Raw genomic sequence first — 18,492 nt, 5'->3', positions numbered from 1 at the left:
CTGAAAACAAAGCCACTATTGAGTTATATAAATTCAGAAAAGGCATTGGAATGAAGGCTGGCCTTCTGGAAATGCTATTTTTTTCACTTTGGGATTACTCCAGCAACCAAATAGAATTTTCTGATACATTTGCCAAATAAAAGAGCTGAGGCTGAGAACTAGCATGAGATATTTTAGCTTAATGTACGTTTTGGAGAGCAGGGTAAGAAAAGCAAGCTCTAAATATAAATACAAAAGTTACATCTTGACTTTGGCTATGGAATCACGTTGTCACTTCTTCGTAGATGCAAAAGCATTTTAACGTTCACCGTGAATATAATTCGCTGGCTGTTACTTGTTTACCCCAAAGAGAGCTAAAAAGTCATCAGGCCCCCAGACGTGGCATTGGCCCCAACCCCGTTCACATTTCTGCTGCCGTCTCCTTTCTTTCCATCTTTCTGTAACACCTCCTCCTCTTCGCAGTAAGAAAATCAAAGCAGCTGCAAAATGAACTGTTTTTTGAAGTTTCTCCGTATTAGGTGCATCTAAAAGCCAAACTCTTAAAGCAGAAAGGAGTGGTTCATGCCATTCCTTGATCCTTACCTCGTTTTCTTTGTAACCTACTCCTCCCATTCTTCCCCCACTCCAGTCCCCTTCCTAGTACTTCAGAATAAGCAGTGAGAAGTTTGGGAGATGTTTTAATAGAAAAGAAGGGATAACAGAATCACAGCTGATAACAGGTTTGTCACTGAGGGAAGAACCAGGGCTCCCAAGTCAGATCTGCCACGTGGGCATAGACGGATTTGCGGGGGCGGGGGGCGGTCATATTTTTCGGTGCCTGGCCTTATTCTTTTTCTGATAGAAAAGCTTCTCGGCGTGATTTTATTATGCCTTCTGTCAGTTTCTGTACCTGAAGCCCCATCCTGCCCTGCTTCAGAAGGTACACAGGTTCGCTGTAAAAGCTGCCATGTTTCAGTGAATCAGGTTCAGTCCCAAGGCTTCAAAACTTTGGCTTCAGTGTAAGACTTCATGTGCAAAATCGTCTGACCCTGCAGACCCCTTGCAAACTGTCTTATTAAGCACAGAAAACCCAGCCTTCTGTAGGGACTCAGAATCAAGAAGCCTGGCTTATTGAAAGAGTGACCTTGATTCCCCTCCCTCAGCTATAAAATGGAAATGACCTGCCCTGCTACAAGAGCCAGTGATCTGTACCAGCGTTCACTTCGGAAATAAAATATCACTGTTATCGAGATTTAGCTGATGTCTCGTCACAGTCTGCAGGCTCACTTGTTAATATCCCAGCAGTTGCCCCAATGCCTATTTGAGTGGAGAAGGTAGAGGCCAGAAAATCACGTCTCTCCGAACTCCAAAGCTCTGGTTTCTGTGTCGAGCCAGTCCACAGGGTGAGGGATCCCTAATTTTAGAAAGAGGTGTATTGTGGGCTACGTGGAGCACATCTCTGCTGTGTTATTGTATAAACTCGGTCATTTCAGTGAAATTCAACAACTGCAGTTCTAGGCACGTTTCCATGGAAGTTTTTATGTGGTGATGCTACTATCAACCAAATGTATACACACTAAATAGCAATCTCTGAATATTCATTCCAGACTTTGAGTAATAAAATTGGAAAACAAAGAAGCATACAAAGAATGTACTGGTCTCACTGTGGTCATATACTCTGAGAGAGCCAGTGGGGAAATCGGAATTAATTGCTATGTTAATGTCACTGGGGCTCATTTATACTTCGCCCTGCCATACTACGAAATTGCATAAGCAATTCAGCCCTTGAATTCTGGCAGCTTTTGGAAACATACATGTTTTCCTTTTTTCCCCTATTATTTTTTCACGCCCCCACCCCCTTCAAGGCAGTTTTCCCGCTGTCCCCTTAGGGAGTAGTCTTATGGGGAAATTTCTTTTGTGGGCTTCCAGCTGGCTTTATTTTTATTATCTCCACGAAGTGGCTGCGTTTGTCCCATTTATATGTTATCCATCATGCATTGCCTCGGGATTTTCCCTTTGAATTGTTGACTTCACGTTTTTGGTTTGCACACACAGGCTGTCTCCTGGTTCAGACATCTATGTGACGGTCTCATCCATGGCTTTAGCAAGATCCCAGCCATGTCGCAACTCCCCGAGCAATCTGTCTTCATCCAGCGAGACTGGCTCTGGCGGGGGCACTTACAGGCAAAAGTCCATGCCCGAAGGGTAGGTGTGCCGGAGTTGGCATCGCTGTCTCTCATATGTAATTGAGACGTGTAAAAGAACTTCCATTCAGCCAGACTGGATCAGTTCACAAAAGAGCAAAAGGGAAAATATGGTTAATACTCCAGATTAAACAATGTTTTCGTGGCTGGTTCAAACCACTTCTTAGGAAGTTTATCATTCTTTAGTCTCTAAGGACTCAATGGCAAAGAAATCAAATTACATCAGTTCCTCCGTTATATGTATTGTCTAGTTTCATAGTACAGATTTTGCCCCTTCTTAAAATTTCCTCCAAAGGGAACTCAGTAGTGTACTGCTTGCACTGGGTGGAGTTTGTGTTGATGTTAAAGTAGGGGAAATGTTTATCATATCCAAAGCTAAAAGTGATTTTTCTCATGCTTTAGAAATCTGTTTGCTTCTGACCAGACTCACAAAGTAAAAAGCTAAGTGTACATGATTAAAGAGGCTACTAAAAGGTAAAAAAAAATTGGAATGTCTGAAGCTGGGAAGTAATTAGCAGCAAAACATCACATGACACACATAAGCTGGCTTTGCTCATCACCAGCTTCCTGCTGGGATACCTCTGGCGAACTTGATAAAGAACTTGAAACCACTGGAAAATCAGAAATGGGATGTTTAATGGGGTTTTTAAAAAAAGGATGTTTCTATGCCAAGTTTTCCCCGAATTACCTTTAACAAACGCACATGATTTGTGTACTTTCTTGAGATTTTACCATATTACAAAATAATTATGCTTATGAGAATATTTCATAATGGATATTTTTTATCCTATAGTATTGTGTTGGTTTTTATAGCTAAGTATAATTTTATTCATGTTTTTGCTAAATGTTTATGTTAGCAGAAAGTAAATAACAAAAACCACTATAAAATGTACGGCCCTCCCCACCCTACCACCAAGGATTCCCTTGGTAGCGTATCTAAAATGCCCATTTCTTATTTTAATTACTTCAGTGACAATTAGTAAAAAAAAATTCTAGCTCTTATTTATGAGCCCCTGCAAGAAGTTTTATGAATTAAGTATTATTATTAGCCCACACCACAAGCCCAACTAATTATTTCTTTTTTTTGAAACATCTTTATTGGAGTATAATTGCTTTACAATGGTGTGTTAGTTTCTGCTTTAGAACAAAGTGAATCAGCTATACATATATATATGTCCCCATATCTCTTCCCTCTTGCTATTTCTTGTTTTAATTAGTAGATTTTAAATGGCCTGGTTTGACTTCAAAAGTAAGAATTCACTGCAACTTCAGTGTTAATACAGCAATAAAATATAAATGAGCTAACAACCACGACAAAAATCATTGTTTGCTTCTTCTGTCCATTTTGGTATACACTCTCAAGGCATGCCAAAATGTAATTTGAAACATTAATTTTTGGTGAATATTAATGTTAGAAACATGGTTCCCAGTGTTTGTGCTACATACACTATTTTTTTTTTAATGCAGTGGTAATTATTTGACTTGATATTTAATACTAAACCTGCCATAGGTGGTATTGAGGGTTTTCGCCATTGCTTTTGAGGTTACCTGGGGATTATTTGCTATACGGTATAACATCAGTTTTACCTGGGGTGAAACTTTACAAGAAGATACTGATACAGTGTTTTCCTTTAGATCCCAAGCAATTGTTGTCTGTATCAGTGATGCAAGAGACATTGGTGTTCACTGTCTGATTCACATGCCTTACTCATGGGCCAGGTTTGATCCTAAAGTTCACACTTACCAAGGGAACAATCGTTACATCTACTCCTTAACTTAGCCCAGTAAAAGTCAATAGGTACAGGGTGACAGTGAAGCAGGAGTGTGTGGAGTCTGCTGCAAACTCATTAATGTTAAACTTGGAAAAGCTCCAAAGTGTGAGGTAATAACAACAGGTCCGGACACACTGATCGTCCATAAATGTAATCCGCCCCTTTGTTGCCCTCCCTGTGCTTCAGCGGGCTCAGTGCCTTGCTTGTACGTGGTGTATGCTGCCTGCTCCCTGGTGTAAGGATGTTGAGACCATCCAAATCAGTTGAGAGGCACAGTTTCACAGGCTGGTTAATAAAACCTGCTCTACTTGAGTGAAGGCGGAAGAGGCACCTGCACCAGTTTAGCATGGGAATGAGAGAGAGTTAAAAAGCAACACTGATGAAAAGACATAGGGTCTGTTCTACCATCCTTGAGATGTGTTTTGGGGCCACATACTCTGAGGAATGTTGACGAGGCAGGGCACGTGCAGAAGGAAGGATGGACCGGGCAGATGCGGAGTTGGAGGTCGTGGTGTAAGAATCGTAACCGTGGATGTGCAGCCCACAGGTGGGCATTGTGGAGGCAAGGAGGCCGCGATGGCTTTCTCCTAGCACTCTTAGCCGAGGGATTAAACCTGTCTCTGAGGGCAACTGAGCTCAATAAGTGAAAGTTATAGAGAAGGAGTTTCTAGCCCATTATGAGGAAGGTATTTCGAAGCTGTCAGCCTGCCCTGGAGAGCAATGGACTGTCTCACGAGGTAGAAGTTCTTGGTCAGTGAACGCGTTTCATGTATCAGCCAAATGATTACTTAAAAACTCCTTCAAGTCTGAACCGTGACTCTTAAAGTATTAAGTGCTCCTCCAAGCAAAGGGACAATGAATCTCTTCAGAAAGAGGCACAGTGTCAAATTAGAACAGGTTTTGTCTGAGCTCCTCAAGGATGGGACCTTCATAGCCCTGATGCCCTGGCACGTAGTAAACTAGGAGTGTGTGTGAGAACTGAAATTAAAAATTCATCGGATGAAAATGTTTTTCAAGGCAAAGTTGAAAGGCAGCCTTACTTTATCATTTCTTTAAAAACAGACAGCCAAAAAAGCATTTGACTTTAAATTCAGAAGTTTAAAAAGTTGTCTTTGGTTTCCACTGCTACCAAAAAGTAAAAGCAAGATTCCGATCCACTTCTTACTTTGATCTCTGTGGCTTTTTTTTTTTTTTTTTTTGCGGTACGCACGCCTCTCACTGTTGTGGCCTCCCCCGTTGTAGAGCACAGGCTCCGGATGCGCAGGCTCAGCGGCCATGGCTCACAGGCCCAGCCGCTCCGCAGCATGTGGGATCTTCCCGGACCAGGGCACGAACTCGTGTCCCCTGCATCGGCAGGCGGACTCTCAACCACTGTGGCTTTTTGAAAAGTCTTAATTTAGTTAGTGCATATAACTAAATAACTAAATAGGATATTTAATAAATAGATTTAATAAATCTATTAAATTATTAAATTTAATTAATCTATTTAATAAATAGATATTTAACTAAATAGGATAACTAAATAGAATAGGATCATAGGACCAGTTTGAGGATATTCATTCTCCTAACCTAAACAAGGACCCCACCTAGGGAGGAAGTGGCAGAGATCATAATTAGTGAATCCTTTGTTTTCAATGAGCCCTTTCACTGAAGTTTTCATAAATCAAGGTTTTTGTTTGTTTTTAATAATGGAGGTAACTTTGTTTAGTGAGGCGTAGGAGTCAAGTTTGTAAATGACAGTCATTTGTGCAAAAAGTAATGAGGGAGATGTTGTAGTAGGAGTTTTACTAAAATATTTTATCGTTTCCCTGCTTTCCAAATGCTTTTATATAGATGTTTCTCCCTGGATCCATACAAGAGTTGCCGCGATTCTGGGTGTAGAAGCTGAACTTGGCTCCCAGCCTTCCTCCTCCTAATCTCCTGCTCTTTCCAATGCACAGCACCGCTTGGTGGTTCTGCCCACACATTTATCAATTTGTAGCAAAGAAGACACCTGTCACATGCATCAGTTAATTCAGGCCCTTTTGTGTTTTATTGTGTAGATTACTCATACATTCATTAGTAACCACACTCAGATTTGTAAATTTCCACATGAATCTTTGAATTTTATACTCTGGCCCTTTTTCCTGGGCTCAGTCAGTATTTGCTTTGCTGATGTTACTAATCAAGGCATATGCTTCAATTAAGCCTATGTTATATTATTAGTCTACACAGGGAAAATTAAAATGGGCTCATTAAATAGCTAAACATTCTTTCCAGGAATAGACATTTGCCTTTATGTATGCCAGTTTACCTGTTTCCAAATTGCCTTCCTAAAGGCGATTTAAAATGCATACATTTTGGGGCTTCCCTGGTGGCGCAGTGGTTGAGAGTCCGCCTGCCGAGGCAGGGGACACGGGTTCGTGCCCTGGTCCGGGAAGATCCCACATGCTGCGGAGCGGCTGGGCCCGTGAGCCAGGGCCGCTGAGCCTGCACGTCCGGAGCCTATGCTCCGCAGCGGGAGAGGCCATAGCAGTGAGAGGCCCGCGTAGCACCAGAAAAACAAAACAAAACAAACAAACAAAAAAATTTATACATTTTGGAAGTGATCCCTGTGTAATGTAAATGATAGCGATCTTTGTTTTTCAGACCTTAGAGTAAGTGCTCAGAAAATACTTGTTCCAAGAATGAGTGCCTTAGTGATTTAGCAGATAACCGAGTTAAGAGAAACCCCTGGAATGTGCCAATTGGACGACACAAACGGAACACTAGGATGGTGACATTTTTCTTTTGGGTGCGAATGACAGTCTGAGCTTAACTACTCAAGGGCCAGAAGATTTTTGGTTTCTTACTGCATATCTCTTAGGTTGGCTCGGTCCTAATGGCCCCTGCCCTTGTTCACAGTTTACATACTTAGCATACATACCTTTCTGAACAGAGGGGTGTATACTGACCATAACATCCACAGTTCCAGCATCCATGTACACATGCACGAGGATGAGGACGCAAGTACAGAAATGTAAGCAAAACTAGTAGTACCTGTCGTTAGAGTTTAGTTCATTACTCCCAGGACTACCTTCCCTTATGGGTAAGGTCCCTGATGTTATCTTTGCCTTTGGGGAAATCACCACAGGTTTGGAATAAGCCGCAGATCCCCAGCCTCCATCGACAGGCAGAACACCCAGTCAGACATTGGTGGCAGCGGGAAATCCACACCCAGCTGGCAAAGAAGTGAGGATAGCATTGCTGACCAGATGGGTAAGTAACCAGTTCCTACAAAAAGCAAGTTGCTTTTATACTAAGGTGACATTGGTTACCTTTGGATGATGTCATCAAGGCATTCTGTTCTATAATACAGCCCTGGGTCATAAATGGGAATGAGCATTAAGTCTCAGTTAGCTTATGTATAAGTGAAAGCAGCAATTAAGACCCGAGAGAAAAGTCAAGGAATTCTGAGTAACCCCGACTTTAAAGACAGAAAGGACATAGGAATTATTTTCAGCACCAAGGTTAAAATGCCAGAGTACCAGGCCACATGTGTCCTAAGTATCTCCCTCCCCCCTTGTTTGTTTGTTTATTTGTTTGTTTTTGCCCAGTATAAGTGGGAGATTAGTTGGTATTCTTAATGTTGAGTTAAAAAAAATTTTTTTAACTATGTGCAGAGAAGGAAAGAAATATAATTGTTCTTTAGTCACTTCTGTAGCTTGGTGAGAATGTCTTTCCTCCCTTTATATGCTTTTTCCCCTGGCTCTGCTATTAAGCTGTCAGCTAAGGAAATGTCTTAGGATAAAACAGCTGGAAGGGAAAGATTTGCATGAGTGAGCCTTCCTTTGGGTTTCTGGCACATCGCCCTTCCCTCTCTCTCTAAGCAGTTCTACAAGATACCAAAACACTAGTTGATACAATAAAATTTTGCCATGAGAAAGATTAAGTTTCAACAGAGTAGCACCAGGGATTAAGTATCAACACAATTGATACATCAGGGACTTGAATCTGGACTGTTAGGGTTTTTTCCCTTTATCTTATCTCTAGTAGCTTTCCCATCAGAGTACCATAAAAAGAAGTAAATTTCAGGGCTGAAAAAAGATCTGCGTGTAAGGCAAAGACTGCATCATTTTATCTTCTCTGCAAATGCATCGTTTTGTTCTAACGACTGTGCCCATGTTCCATGCCTGGGAAGGGCATCCTCAGTGCAGAGGTTGGAGCCAGGTTGGGGCTCCCAGCTGCTCAATGGGGGATCAACAGAAAAAACAACCCAAGAACATGGAAGAGAGTGGAGATGCATTCAGCTAAGACAGGAGTTGAGGAAGAGAAACGAAATTCTTAGGTTCTGAAGATAGGCTTTGTTCCATCACTTCAGTGAGATGGGCCTCGTTACTGAAGCCGTCTGTCATTCCCTACTCTCATCCCAACTCCCACCCCGCCACCGAAAACCTGAGCATATTCTGATCCACTGTTCTGCTCTTGACAGAATGTTTCAAATCCCGTGTGTTTTGATACTGTTGAGAGGGTAGCGCCATGTGAACAGGATCCCTTCTTCCATATGACTTTGGCAGCTTTTTCGGGCTCCTAGTTGCAGCCTTTGAACAAAGCTGCCCTCGAGCCCTTGTGCACTGTTCAGGGTCCCTCTTCCCACTCATGTGAAGTCATGCGGGGAATGAAGCAGTATCTTGGGACTTGAAAGGGTCATTACAAGGTTTGTACTAGACCCGTCTTCATTCTTTCACATAAGCCCTTCTCTAGTCTTTTTTTCCTTGCATCCACTTCATAGTTTAGTGGCATCCACGTTGCACAGATGAATCTGAAATGAATATCGGTGAACCTTTTTAACACATTCATTCATCCTTTTGGTGAGGTATACCTTTTTTTAAAAAATAAGATACCCCTAGAGCCTGCCAGAGAAGCCTTTTTTTTTTTTAACGAAGGCCTTTCTCCATCCAGAATCTAAGCCTTCAAAGAAAATGTTCAGATAAATTTTTATAACTTTTGATATTCCAGCATTCCAGAAGGATAACCCAGCCCTTTCTGCCTGGCATTTCAGAAGGAATCTGGGGCTTTGCTGGTATAAGCCATGCTAGGAAGGAATGAAGACAAGTAATGGTTATGTTCTCATTCCTCAATACACTGTATTGAGTGTATAAAGGGCTGACCTTCCTACACTCAATTTGTAAGAACACAATTTTCTAATGACCTTCAGGTCACTGGTTGAAAATGTCAAGCAGATTCTTACTTGTTAGCCAGACCCCACCTGTCTCTGTCCATCAGTGTGTGATAAACTGATGCCCAGGGGAGATGTGGAGCTTAGCTTGCTTAATTGGCTCACTTATCTCAGTGCAGTTTGTTTTTCTGCCTCTCCGCTTTTGGATACGGTTGAGAGTCAAAGAGTACACCGCCCAGTCCTGTACGTGTTAGGAATGGTGTTGCAGAAATGCAGAATTGTTGCCGTGAGCTCTTAGGTGTGTTACTTTTCACCTTTTGAACCCCATCCTGAATGCCAGTGGAGTCCAAAAGGAAGCAATTGTTTTAAGTAAACTAGTTGCTGTGTGTCTTTTCTGTTGTGCTTAGCTTACAGTTATAGAGGACCTCAGGATTTCAATTCTTTTGTCCTCGAGCAGCATGAATATACAGGTAAAATATTTCCAAAGTGTCATGGTAAGTAACACGTGATTGCATCCATGCCTGTCTAGGTAATGTAGACCAAGCGAGGTTAGCCACACTTTGCAATGAATGAATTTCATAAATTTAATCCATATATTTGAGACTTTCCCCCCAAACCGAAAGCTGATTCCTAACTTTGCCGCATTGTTCATGGCCTCTGGTTTGGTGGTACTTGGCTATGCTAATGTGTATGATGTGACACACTGTCACCAGCTGCAAGCTTTATCCATCAGCCACTTAGTTTTTGACATGCTGTCTATTGTGTAAACTTTCAACAAGCTTCTTGCTGAAATTCCGAGTTTGCTGGCCAGTGAACTGAGAGGTGCAATGGCAAGCCGTCTTCGTTTGTCAACCTGTGCCAGTATCTGTTTAGTGCCTGCACCAGAATGTCCTGTTCTGTATTCCAGAGCCAACGTGCCACCTCCCAGCAGTATCAAAGGTACTGCCAGCTTTCCGAGAGAGCCCTGGTGGGAGATTAATGCGTCAGGATCCGGTGGTTCATTTGTCTCCAAACAAACAAGGGCACGTAAGTTCACTGTAAAATAATAAAAATGATAGATCCCTAGCCATGTACCTTTCTTGCAAGGTGAAAATGGTACTGGTCTGCTCTCTCTTTCTTCCCCAATGTCAGAGAGGAAGTCGTCCTAGTAGAAGGTGGACGTTGGCTGCCACAGCCCTGGAATTTCTACTGCCAATGGCCTTAAGCTTGCTTTGAGATAAATTGAAATTCCTCATTGGTATGCACCTGAAGATTTGGATAGAAGGCCATGTGATCCAATCACAAACAGTCCTAATGTCTGGAATAGAATGTGCTAGATATAGATTTTATTTGCTTACACAGTTGCCAGCATGAGGTGTGTATGGCTGGAGCACCGATCAAGGAGACAGACAGCTTCCTGACAAGCCCCCCTACTGCTTCTCTTATCTTCCAGGGCTACATACATTTTTGTCCCATTACCATAGTTATAAACAGTTCCTTATCACTTACAGGTGGAATTGGGAAGAAGAGGCTATCGTTTCCTCCCTCTTTAAATTCAGTTGACTTCCTTGGTCTGTCTCTTCACTGGAATGTGTACTTATATTTATGTCATTCTATAGGATGAGGAGATACTGTATTTCATATTCACTAATTTATAAGATACTCAGAACTTTAATGAGAGGGCTCAGTTTTGCTTCAGTGAAATGAATATTGAAGCTTAAAGAGAGCACAACACGTTCATGAGCGTGCTAGGCTGTGGGAGAGAGAGTTACTGATGAAATGTGACGCTGTCACAGTTCCACTTGTAAGTGCTAGATTACCCTAGGCCACCTGTCAATTTCCCCTCCTTAACAATTTTTATATGGAATACATGGTCAAATAATACTTTGGAAAGATTGGGTTAGATAAAATACATTGTTAAAGTTAATTTCACCTGTTTCTTCTTTTTAAAATTTGGCTAGAACACTTCAAATTCCAGATGTGGTTCGAGTTTTATCTCCATATACATCTGTCCTGTACGTTACACACTCAGCATATCCGAATGCAGACCAGTCACGATGAAAATGCCCAGTAGCCACGCGTGGCCGGGACTAGCAAATTCTACAGCCCAGGTCCAGCGCTAAAGAGGAAATAGGAAAAATAAATGATGGCCTTATAATGCAGAAGTTGTTATTGAGAAAAACTAGAGTAGCACCAGTAAAATAACTGGGATTGATCCTTTTTCAAGGGGAGGAGGTCTTTCACTTTGAAGTGAGACAAGATGGTCCTCCTGTGGCCCTCTCCCCACAGCTGGTAAAGACACACACACAAGTCTTTTCTCTCCTTTTCTCTCCATCTCCACCAAGTTTCTGAACTTCTGACCGCCCTCTCACTTAAATATTATTTTACTCAGGTATCTTTTGAAATTGTATTTCTTTGGTTAGCCATAAAATGTTCTTTCTAAGCAACTGAGCCACTGTGCAACAGGGGTTCTGCCCACATTTTTTAAATTGAGAGATGACTCATATACCACATATTCACATATCATAACGTTCCCGCATTTAAAGTGTACCATTTAGTGGCGTTTAGTACGGTCACAGAGTTTCGCAACCAGCACCACGATCTGACTCCAGAACATTTTCATCACCCCAGGAAGAAACCTGTATCCTTAGGGAGTCACCCCACCTCTCCCATCCCCTCCAAGCCCTCGACAACTGCGAATCTACTTTCTATCTCTATAGATGTGCCTATTTGACATTTCATCACATATGAATGGAATCATACAACATGTGGCCTTTTGTGTCTGACTTTTTTCACATAGCCTGTTTTCAAGGTTCATCCATGTTGTAGCATGTATTAGTACTTCATGTCTTTTTATGGCTGAATAATTGTGTGGATGTACCACATTTTTTTAATCCATTGATCAGCTGATGGACATGTGGATTGTTTCTACTTTTTGGCTATTATGAATAATGCTGCTATAAAATTCATGTAGAAGTTTTTGTGTAAACATGGGTTTTCATTTCTCTTGAGTAGGATTGCAACGGTTTTTCCACAGCAACTGCCGCATTTTACATTCATACCAACAATGCCCACCATCTTTATTGTCTGCTTTTCTTATTAGAGCCATCCTAGTGAGTGTGAAGTGTTATTTCATTGTGGTTTTGATTTGCATTTCCCTAATGACTAATGGTATTGAGCATCCTTTCATGTGCTTGTTGGCCATTTGTATATCTTCTTGAAATGACTATTCAAATCCCTTGCCCATTTTTTTATTGGGTTATGTGAAACACAGAGGTTTTTAATTTTGATGAAGTCCAGTTTATCTTTTTTTCTTATCATTTTTGTGCTTTTGGTGTCATATCTAAGAAACCATTGCATAATCCAAGGTCATGAAGATGTATACCTATGTTTTCCTCTAAGAGTTTTATAGTTTTAGCCCTTACACTTAGGTCTTTGACTTTTTGAGTTTTCTTTTCTATGTGGTAAGGACCCGGCTTCATTCTGTTTTGCATGTGGGTATCTAGTTCCCCTAACACTGTTTGTTAAAAAGATTACTTTACCCCATTGAATTCTCTTGGCACCTCTGTGTAAGTTTACCTCTAAGCACTCCTTAGAAAGCTGTCTCCTAAATAGATACTATATGGGGAAAGAAAGGATGTCTTTAAGAGAAAGTCTTATATTCTGCCTTCTATTTACTATGATCAATAGGGTCTTTCTAATTATAAGCCCTTTGGAAGTATCACTTTCTATTTTAAGATTAAGATATTAAAGACTTTAATGACAGTTTAGGTGGTTTTTTTTTCCTGGCTAAAATTCTCTCAATACTTTAGCATAAGCCAAATAATGAAAAATGGATTCTAAAAACTAAGTTTCCAGCACTGTCCGCCATGGAATCTTCTGAGTAGGTTTTTCCAGATACCTCCTGCCTTATTTTTGTGTTCACAGGAGTTTTTGTGTCTTGAGAACCCCCTATTTAGACACATTTCACAGGGTCATTCCCCCGTTATTTTCTCCCTGCTGTTCAAGAAGCCAAGCCTGTAGTTAAGGAAAGCCTGCTTCCCTTGCAGTCTGAGAGCCACTACTCAAGCCACTCCAGCAGCAATACCCTCTCCAGCAACGCATCAAGCGCCCCCAGCGACGAGAAGTGGTATGACGGGGACCGCACCGAGTCCGAGCTGAACAGCTACAACTACTTGCAAGGCACCTCCGCAGACAGCGGCATTGACACCACTTCCTACGGCCCTAGCCACGGCAGCACGGCCTCCCTGGGGGCGGCCACGTCGTCACCACGCTCGGGGCCGGGCAAGGAGAAAGTGGCCCCCCTGTGGCACAGTTCCAGTGAAGTCATCTCCATGGCAGATCGGACTTTAGATTCAGAGAGCCACGGCATGGACCGGAAAACCGAGTCCTCCCTGAGCTTGGACATCCATGCCAAGAGCCAGGCCGGCTCAAACCCTCTGACCAGGGAGAACAGCACGTTCAGTATCAATGACGCTGCTTCCCATACCAGGTAACTGCCCCTCCCTGCTGCCCCTCCCGCTCCTGGCCTCCCTGCGGCCAGTTTCCGGCCTCATCCCACTTCCCTTTGCTCAAGAGTGTATAAAGAAAGGGTTTTTTTTTATTTTGGTTTGTTTTCTTTGCACAGTGACAGTTATTTTTATATATTTAATGCCTTTTATTTACCACCCAAATCCTTTATTCCTGCCATCCTAGTGTATTATTTTAAACTGTGGGAAAGGTTTGCAGATTTGTTCTTCATAGCTGTATTTGATTTTATACAAACGTTCCTAGCTGCATACCAGCATGAGAGAAGAATTTTGTCATGTGGCTTCCAGCTAGTGATAGAGAATATAGAATGGGACCGTCTTTGGAAGACGTTAAAAGAAAATCTTGACCATATTTTTAAAAGGAAGGGGTCTTTTCCAAGACTATCATGGCATCATTTATGATGCTGAACGCATCTTTCACACTGCCTCTCTATCAGAGAACATCGCTTACCCAGTGTTCGCAGTTTGTTTTCAGTAATTGGCTCCTGGCAGTCACGTGTTGGGGGGACGTGTCCAACAGGAAAGTGTAGATAAAATTAGACACAGCCCGTCTACCTTTCAGAAGAGAAAAGTACACATTCCCCCGTATCCTTGGAGATCGCGGTGATAGGCAAAGTAAATACTATTTTTCATTTCCTCTTTTGGATTTGAGCCTACAATCCAAAGTATAAGATCCTTTCTTTTAGGGAGGAAACATTCCGTCACTCTCTTTTGGGGCCTGTTGATCTCTGTGGTGGTTTCTCCTTTTACCTTTTATTGTTGTCAGTTGTTGATCAACTTGTATGATAGCATCCAACCTTGCTGTCTTCTAGGCTTCTTTTACTATCATGCCCTCAAGAAAAGTAGCAGAGAAGTTGAGTTTCGTTTTACTTTCCAAACGGGAATCCAGGCACATAATCTGTCAGTAAACCCCAGATAATCTTAATGAGAGAGGACATCCTTGACTTAATTTGGATTTAACTTGATAAGTTAAACATTCACTTCTCCCATTGTCTGTATTGTTACTGATAAGATTCGCAAGCTTCCCATTGTGTTTCCGGAGTTTTATCTCTGTTTACCACCATCACATTGCAGTAATACACTACCAAACGTAAAATAGTTAGCTAGTGGGAAGCAGCCGCATAGCACAGGGAGATCAGCTCAGTGCTTTGTGACCACCTAGAGGGGTGGGATAGGGAGGGTGGGAGGGAGGGAGACGCAAGAGGGAAGAGATATGAAAACATATGTATATGTATAACTGATTCACTTTGTTATAAAACAGAAACTAACACACCATTGTAAAGCAATTATACTCCAATAAAGATGTTAAAAAAAAAAAAAGTGATGGCCACAGGTCTGGAAACCGCATGGCCTCCAAGCTGAAAGGCAACTGGGAAAGTCATCTCAGGATTCTTGGGTACCATGCATCCAGTTACCTTTCCATAATTCAGAAAATAGATTGTTTGGTTCAAGTGGAATAAGGAAGTGTTTGGAAGACAGAAAGCCAGGCGTCAAATACCGTAATAATATAATATAGACGTAGAATCACTTGACGCAGAGTTGTGCCGCTGGCTTGCTGTTTCTGGCACACCCACCATCTCATTAAGTATGGCCTGTGCATTGACCCAGAACAGTAGTTCCTCTGTGGTTTTCAGGTTTACCTTGACTCCTAGATTTGGTTTTCCGTTCTTCATTTTGAAAGGAGAATGTCTTTTTCGAAATGATACTCCATCTGGGGATGTATCTCTGGTTTCATTTGATGGCAGAAGAAAGTCAGTCATAGAAGTCTTGTCTCAAATGGCATCACCACGGAGTAAAGTTGAAAAGAGCCGGGCCTCTGAAACCAAAGCACAAAACGTGGGCTGTGCCATCCCACAAATCTACCAAATCCCAGGGGATGTACAAAGTACCCTCTGAAAAGTCAGCACCTGGGCTTGCATTATCTGAATATGCTGACTGAGGCTGCCTGAAGGTCTTAAAGGATTATCCACATTTTCTGCTTCCAACTGACCATGCAGAAATCATTTAAATCATCATTTAGAAATAACTCTTCTGTTGAAAATCAAAGTTGCTAAGGAAGAATGTGGCCTTTCAGGGAGGATGGCCAGGCTTCCCACCCACTGATAGGTTTTGTCACATTCATTCGTGACTCTGGTAACGGGGATGCTTTGTGACTTCAATCTGTTGATCTTGGCAGGGTGAGCTGGATAATCAGAGCTTTAGCAGACTTCCTTTTCTGGAGGAAAGGGGGACTTAGCCACCAAATGCACATTGCTAGAGAAACTAAAATCACTGCAAATTAGAGCGTTTGTGTCCTCGGAAGACAGGAACAGCAGTTAATGTGGAGATCTCTTGACAGTGCATAAAAGAGCTTGTACCTGGGACTTGGTGACAAAGTCTAAATTACAGTGATTAAGTTCCACTGCGTATTTCTGCCTGGGCTGTGTTCCTCCTCCCTCTGTCCTCCAGTCTCCCTGTTGATGATTGTGCAGGTTTTTTTGTGGCCCCCCATGAGAATTGCTTAATGTAGGTTGGTAGTTATATAGGGTTGTTATATTCGGATGTCATTAAGAGGAACCATACACATTGAAAGCTTTCGACAATTAAAAAGTCTATTAATTGCTCTAAAGTGTTATTTCCTAGAATGTATTTTCTATGAAGCTTGGGAATTTAGGTAGAGATTTTTAAAAAAAATTTTTTTTTTTGGTAATGGCTGTTTCACTTTCAGGTGTTAAACCACTCAAAAAAATGATCTGTGGTGAACATAGGAGAGGTGAAGATAGTTCCAATTTTAGTATACTGTTACCAGCTGGGTTCATTTTTGTCTTAGAGTTCTGGCCTCGGACGTAGGCCGTGTGTCCGTTTGTGTGGTGACCAAAGACTTCCTTAGCTTACAGAACTCTAGTCCTGCTGACCAGGGGCCATTGCTAATGACAGAACTAGATTCAAGATCACATATTATAAAGCTAAAGGGAATTCCCTGGTGGTCCAGTGGTTAAGACTCCACACTTCCACTGCATGGGGCATGGGTTGCACCCCTGGTTGGGGAACTAAGGTCCCGCATGCCACGCAGTGCTGCCAAAACATAAAAAAATGAAAAGCAAACAGCCCACCTCAGGCTTGCACGTATACGTCTTGTCTGTAACATCCTGACCTGACCTGTTCAAATGTCCAGACTAATGCACCCACTCGTTACCAGCCGTTCTGCTGCTGCGTCTTGCTTCCTGTAGGCCCCCTCAGAGCTCTGGTGCCGATTAGTACCCACTTATGTGATCACATACACACTTTTACTACCCTCCAGTACAAAAGAACTTCTCATCCAGTGTGTTCATCCTGAGCACCTGTGCAGAGTGTGCACCGCTGTGAGCATAACAGAGAGGCGCTCAATACACCAGCAGTATAGGTGTTCAGTACATTTTGATGAACAAATAGGAATCATTTCTTCCTTTCTGTTCCTACTTTGTGCCTGATGACTCAAGGTCCCTACTAATAAACCAGTTTGAAAATAGCATAAATCCTTAACTCCTGACTGCTCTGGAAAACTACCACTACATTTCAAAGCTTACTGTATAGACCTGTCAATATTTGCACAGAGCTCTAGTGCTTTTATATACAAGTGTATGTGTAAGAGTGTACCTAAAGTCCTTGTATGGCATGAGTTTTTAGTTGTCTATATAAGATTTCTTAATCTGCAGAATATAACAGGGAGAGACTTTATAACAGCTTATCTACAAATATCAATCAATATCTGGGTATAAGCTGGTCAGTGTCTGACATTCACTAGAGGGCATGATTAAGGGCCAGGAAAAATGCCTGCCCACAGATGTTAGTACAGTTCAGTTTCATGAATGTGCTTTTTCTGGTTGACCTAATAGTTAACTGTTCATGCCAGAAAAGCTGTACGTTTCTTGAGAGTAGGGGTGAAGAAGGACTTCTTATATTCAGTTTACATGGAACAGTAAGGAATGCCTCAGGCTACTCTAGTGTACTGACTGTGTATGAGTGCCTCTGTGTGTGTGTGTGTGTGTGTGTGTGTGTGTGTTAGAGCTTGTGAGTTTAAATTTTGTTCTCTACCCTCTTCGGCACCCTGGGTGAAAAATAGGCCTTGCTTCTTTGTTTAGAAATTATTCTGTTGTCTTTATCTGTAATGTTTCCCTCTTAAATCTCTTCTGCCTGGGATCTTTTAAAATTGCTAATGATTAATTACCTCTCTTCTACATTTTTTTCTTAGGGTGAGACTGTTATTTTTCTATGTTTTATGGACTAAGACTTTAAAGTGAAGCCTCTACAGTCCCCCAGGACTTCTCTCCAACATGTGGTTGGCTCCACTTGTCATATGTTTATGAATTGTTTTCATTGGTAACTTTTGCTTTGTGGTCCCGGACAGCGTGAACATTCAGGGTTCTCTTTTATTTTGCTTTTACACATCAGGACTCCAGGGGATCTGGCCTAAGCTCTCTTGCCCCATTTCCATTTCTTCCAGCTTATGAAAGTGGGTGATGATTTTAGCCAGAACTTTGGTGATGTTCAACTTACCTCAAAGAATGAATAAATACGACGACTATGGTTGAAATTTCAACATTGAGAAAATGAGAGCTCTGTCAAGCCCCAGAGGTCAGATTTCTTGATGCAGAGGTCACTGACAAAAAGTTTCTCATTACTTGGTTCTGTGAAGCAACTGAAGCATTCATCCAGTCCATATAGAAAGCCCAAATTCTCCAAATGCCATTAAATCGAAGACCAGCAGGAATTCTGCAAGGACAGAGTCTCTATTCTTTGCCATATTTAAACCATCCTACTATACTACTAGGGTGAGAATGTATCCAGTTGCTAAAAGAAAAGAAAGAATAATCTCAAGAAGAGAGAGATTCCATAATCTTTCTGAGTAATCTCAGTACTTAAGTCCCCTCCCT

The 18,492-nt window shown here is 41.8% G+C and overlaps 1 protein-coding gene across 14 annotated transcripts in view; it reads left to right on the top strand.

Moving 5' to 3' along the window:
• SIPA1L1 (signal induced proliferation associated 1 like 1) overlaps positions 1–18,492 on the top strand; it is a 522,661-nt gene that overhangs the window by 462,347 nt on the left and 41,822 nt on the right. For 12 of the 14 annotated variants that reach the window (XM_073800309.1, XM_073800301.1, XM_033850956.2 and 9 more), the window contains 5 exons: positions 2,035–2,184; positions 7,068–7,192; positions 9,500–9,562; positions 10,000–10,118; positions 13,121–13,563. In XM_073800309.1, the coding sequence (XP_073656410.1) occupies positions 2,035–2,184; positions 7,068–7,192; positions 9,500–9,562; positions 10,000–10,118; positions 13,121–13,563 (900 nt within the window). The remainder of the gene's footprint in view (positions 1–2,034; positions 2,185–7,067; positions 7,193–9,499; positions 9,563–9,999; positions 10,119–13,120; positions 13,564–18,492) is intronic. The other 2 variants (XM_073800311.1, XM_073800310.1) reach the window with 1 other exon arrangement.

The sequence above is a fragment of the Tursiops truncatus genome, chromosome 2 (genome assembly GCF_011762595.2).
Source record: "Tursiops truncatus isolate mTurTru1 chromosome 2, mTurTru1.mat.Y, whole genome shotgun sequence".
Lineage (NCBI taxonomy): Eukaryota > Metazoa > Chordata > Mammalia > Artiodactyla > Delphinidae > Tursiops > Tursiops truncatus.
The sequence above is the reverse complement of the archived record's forward strand: the minus strand, read 5'-3'. Positions and strand labels throughout refer to the sequence as shown.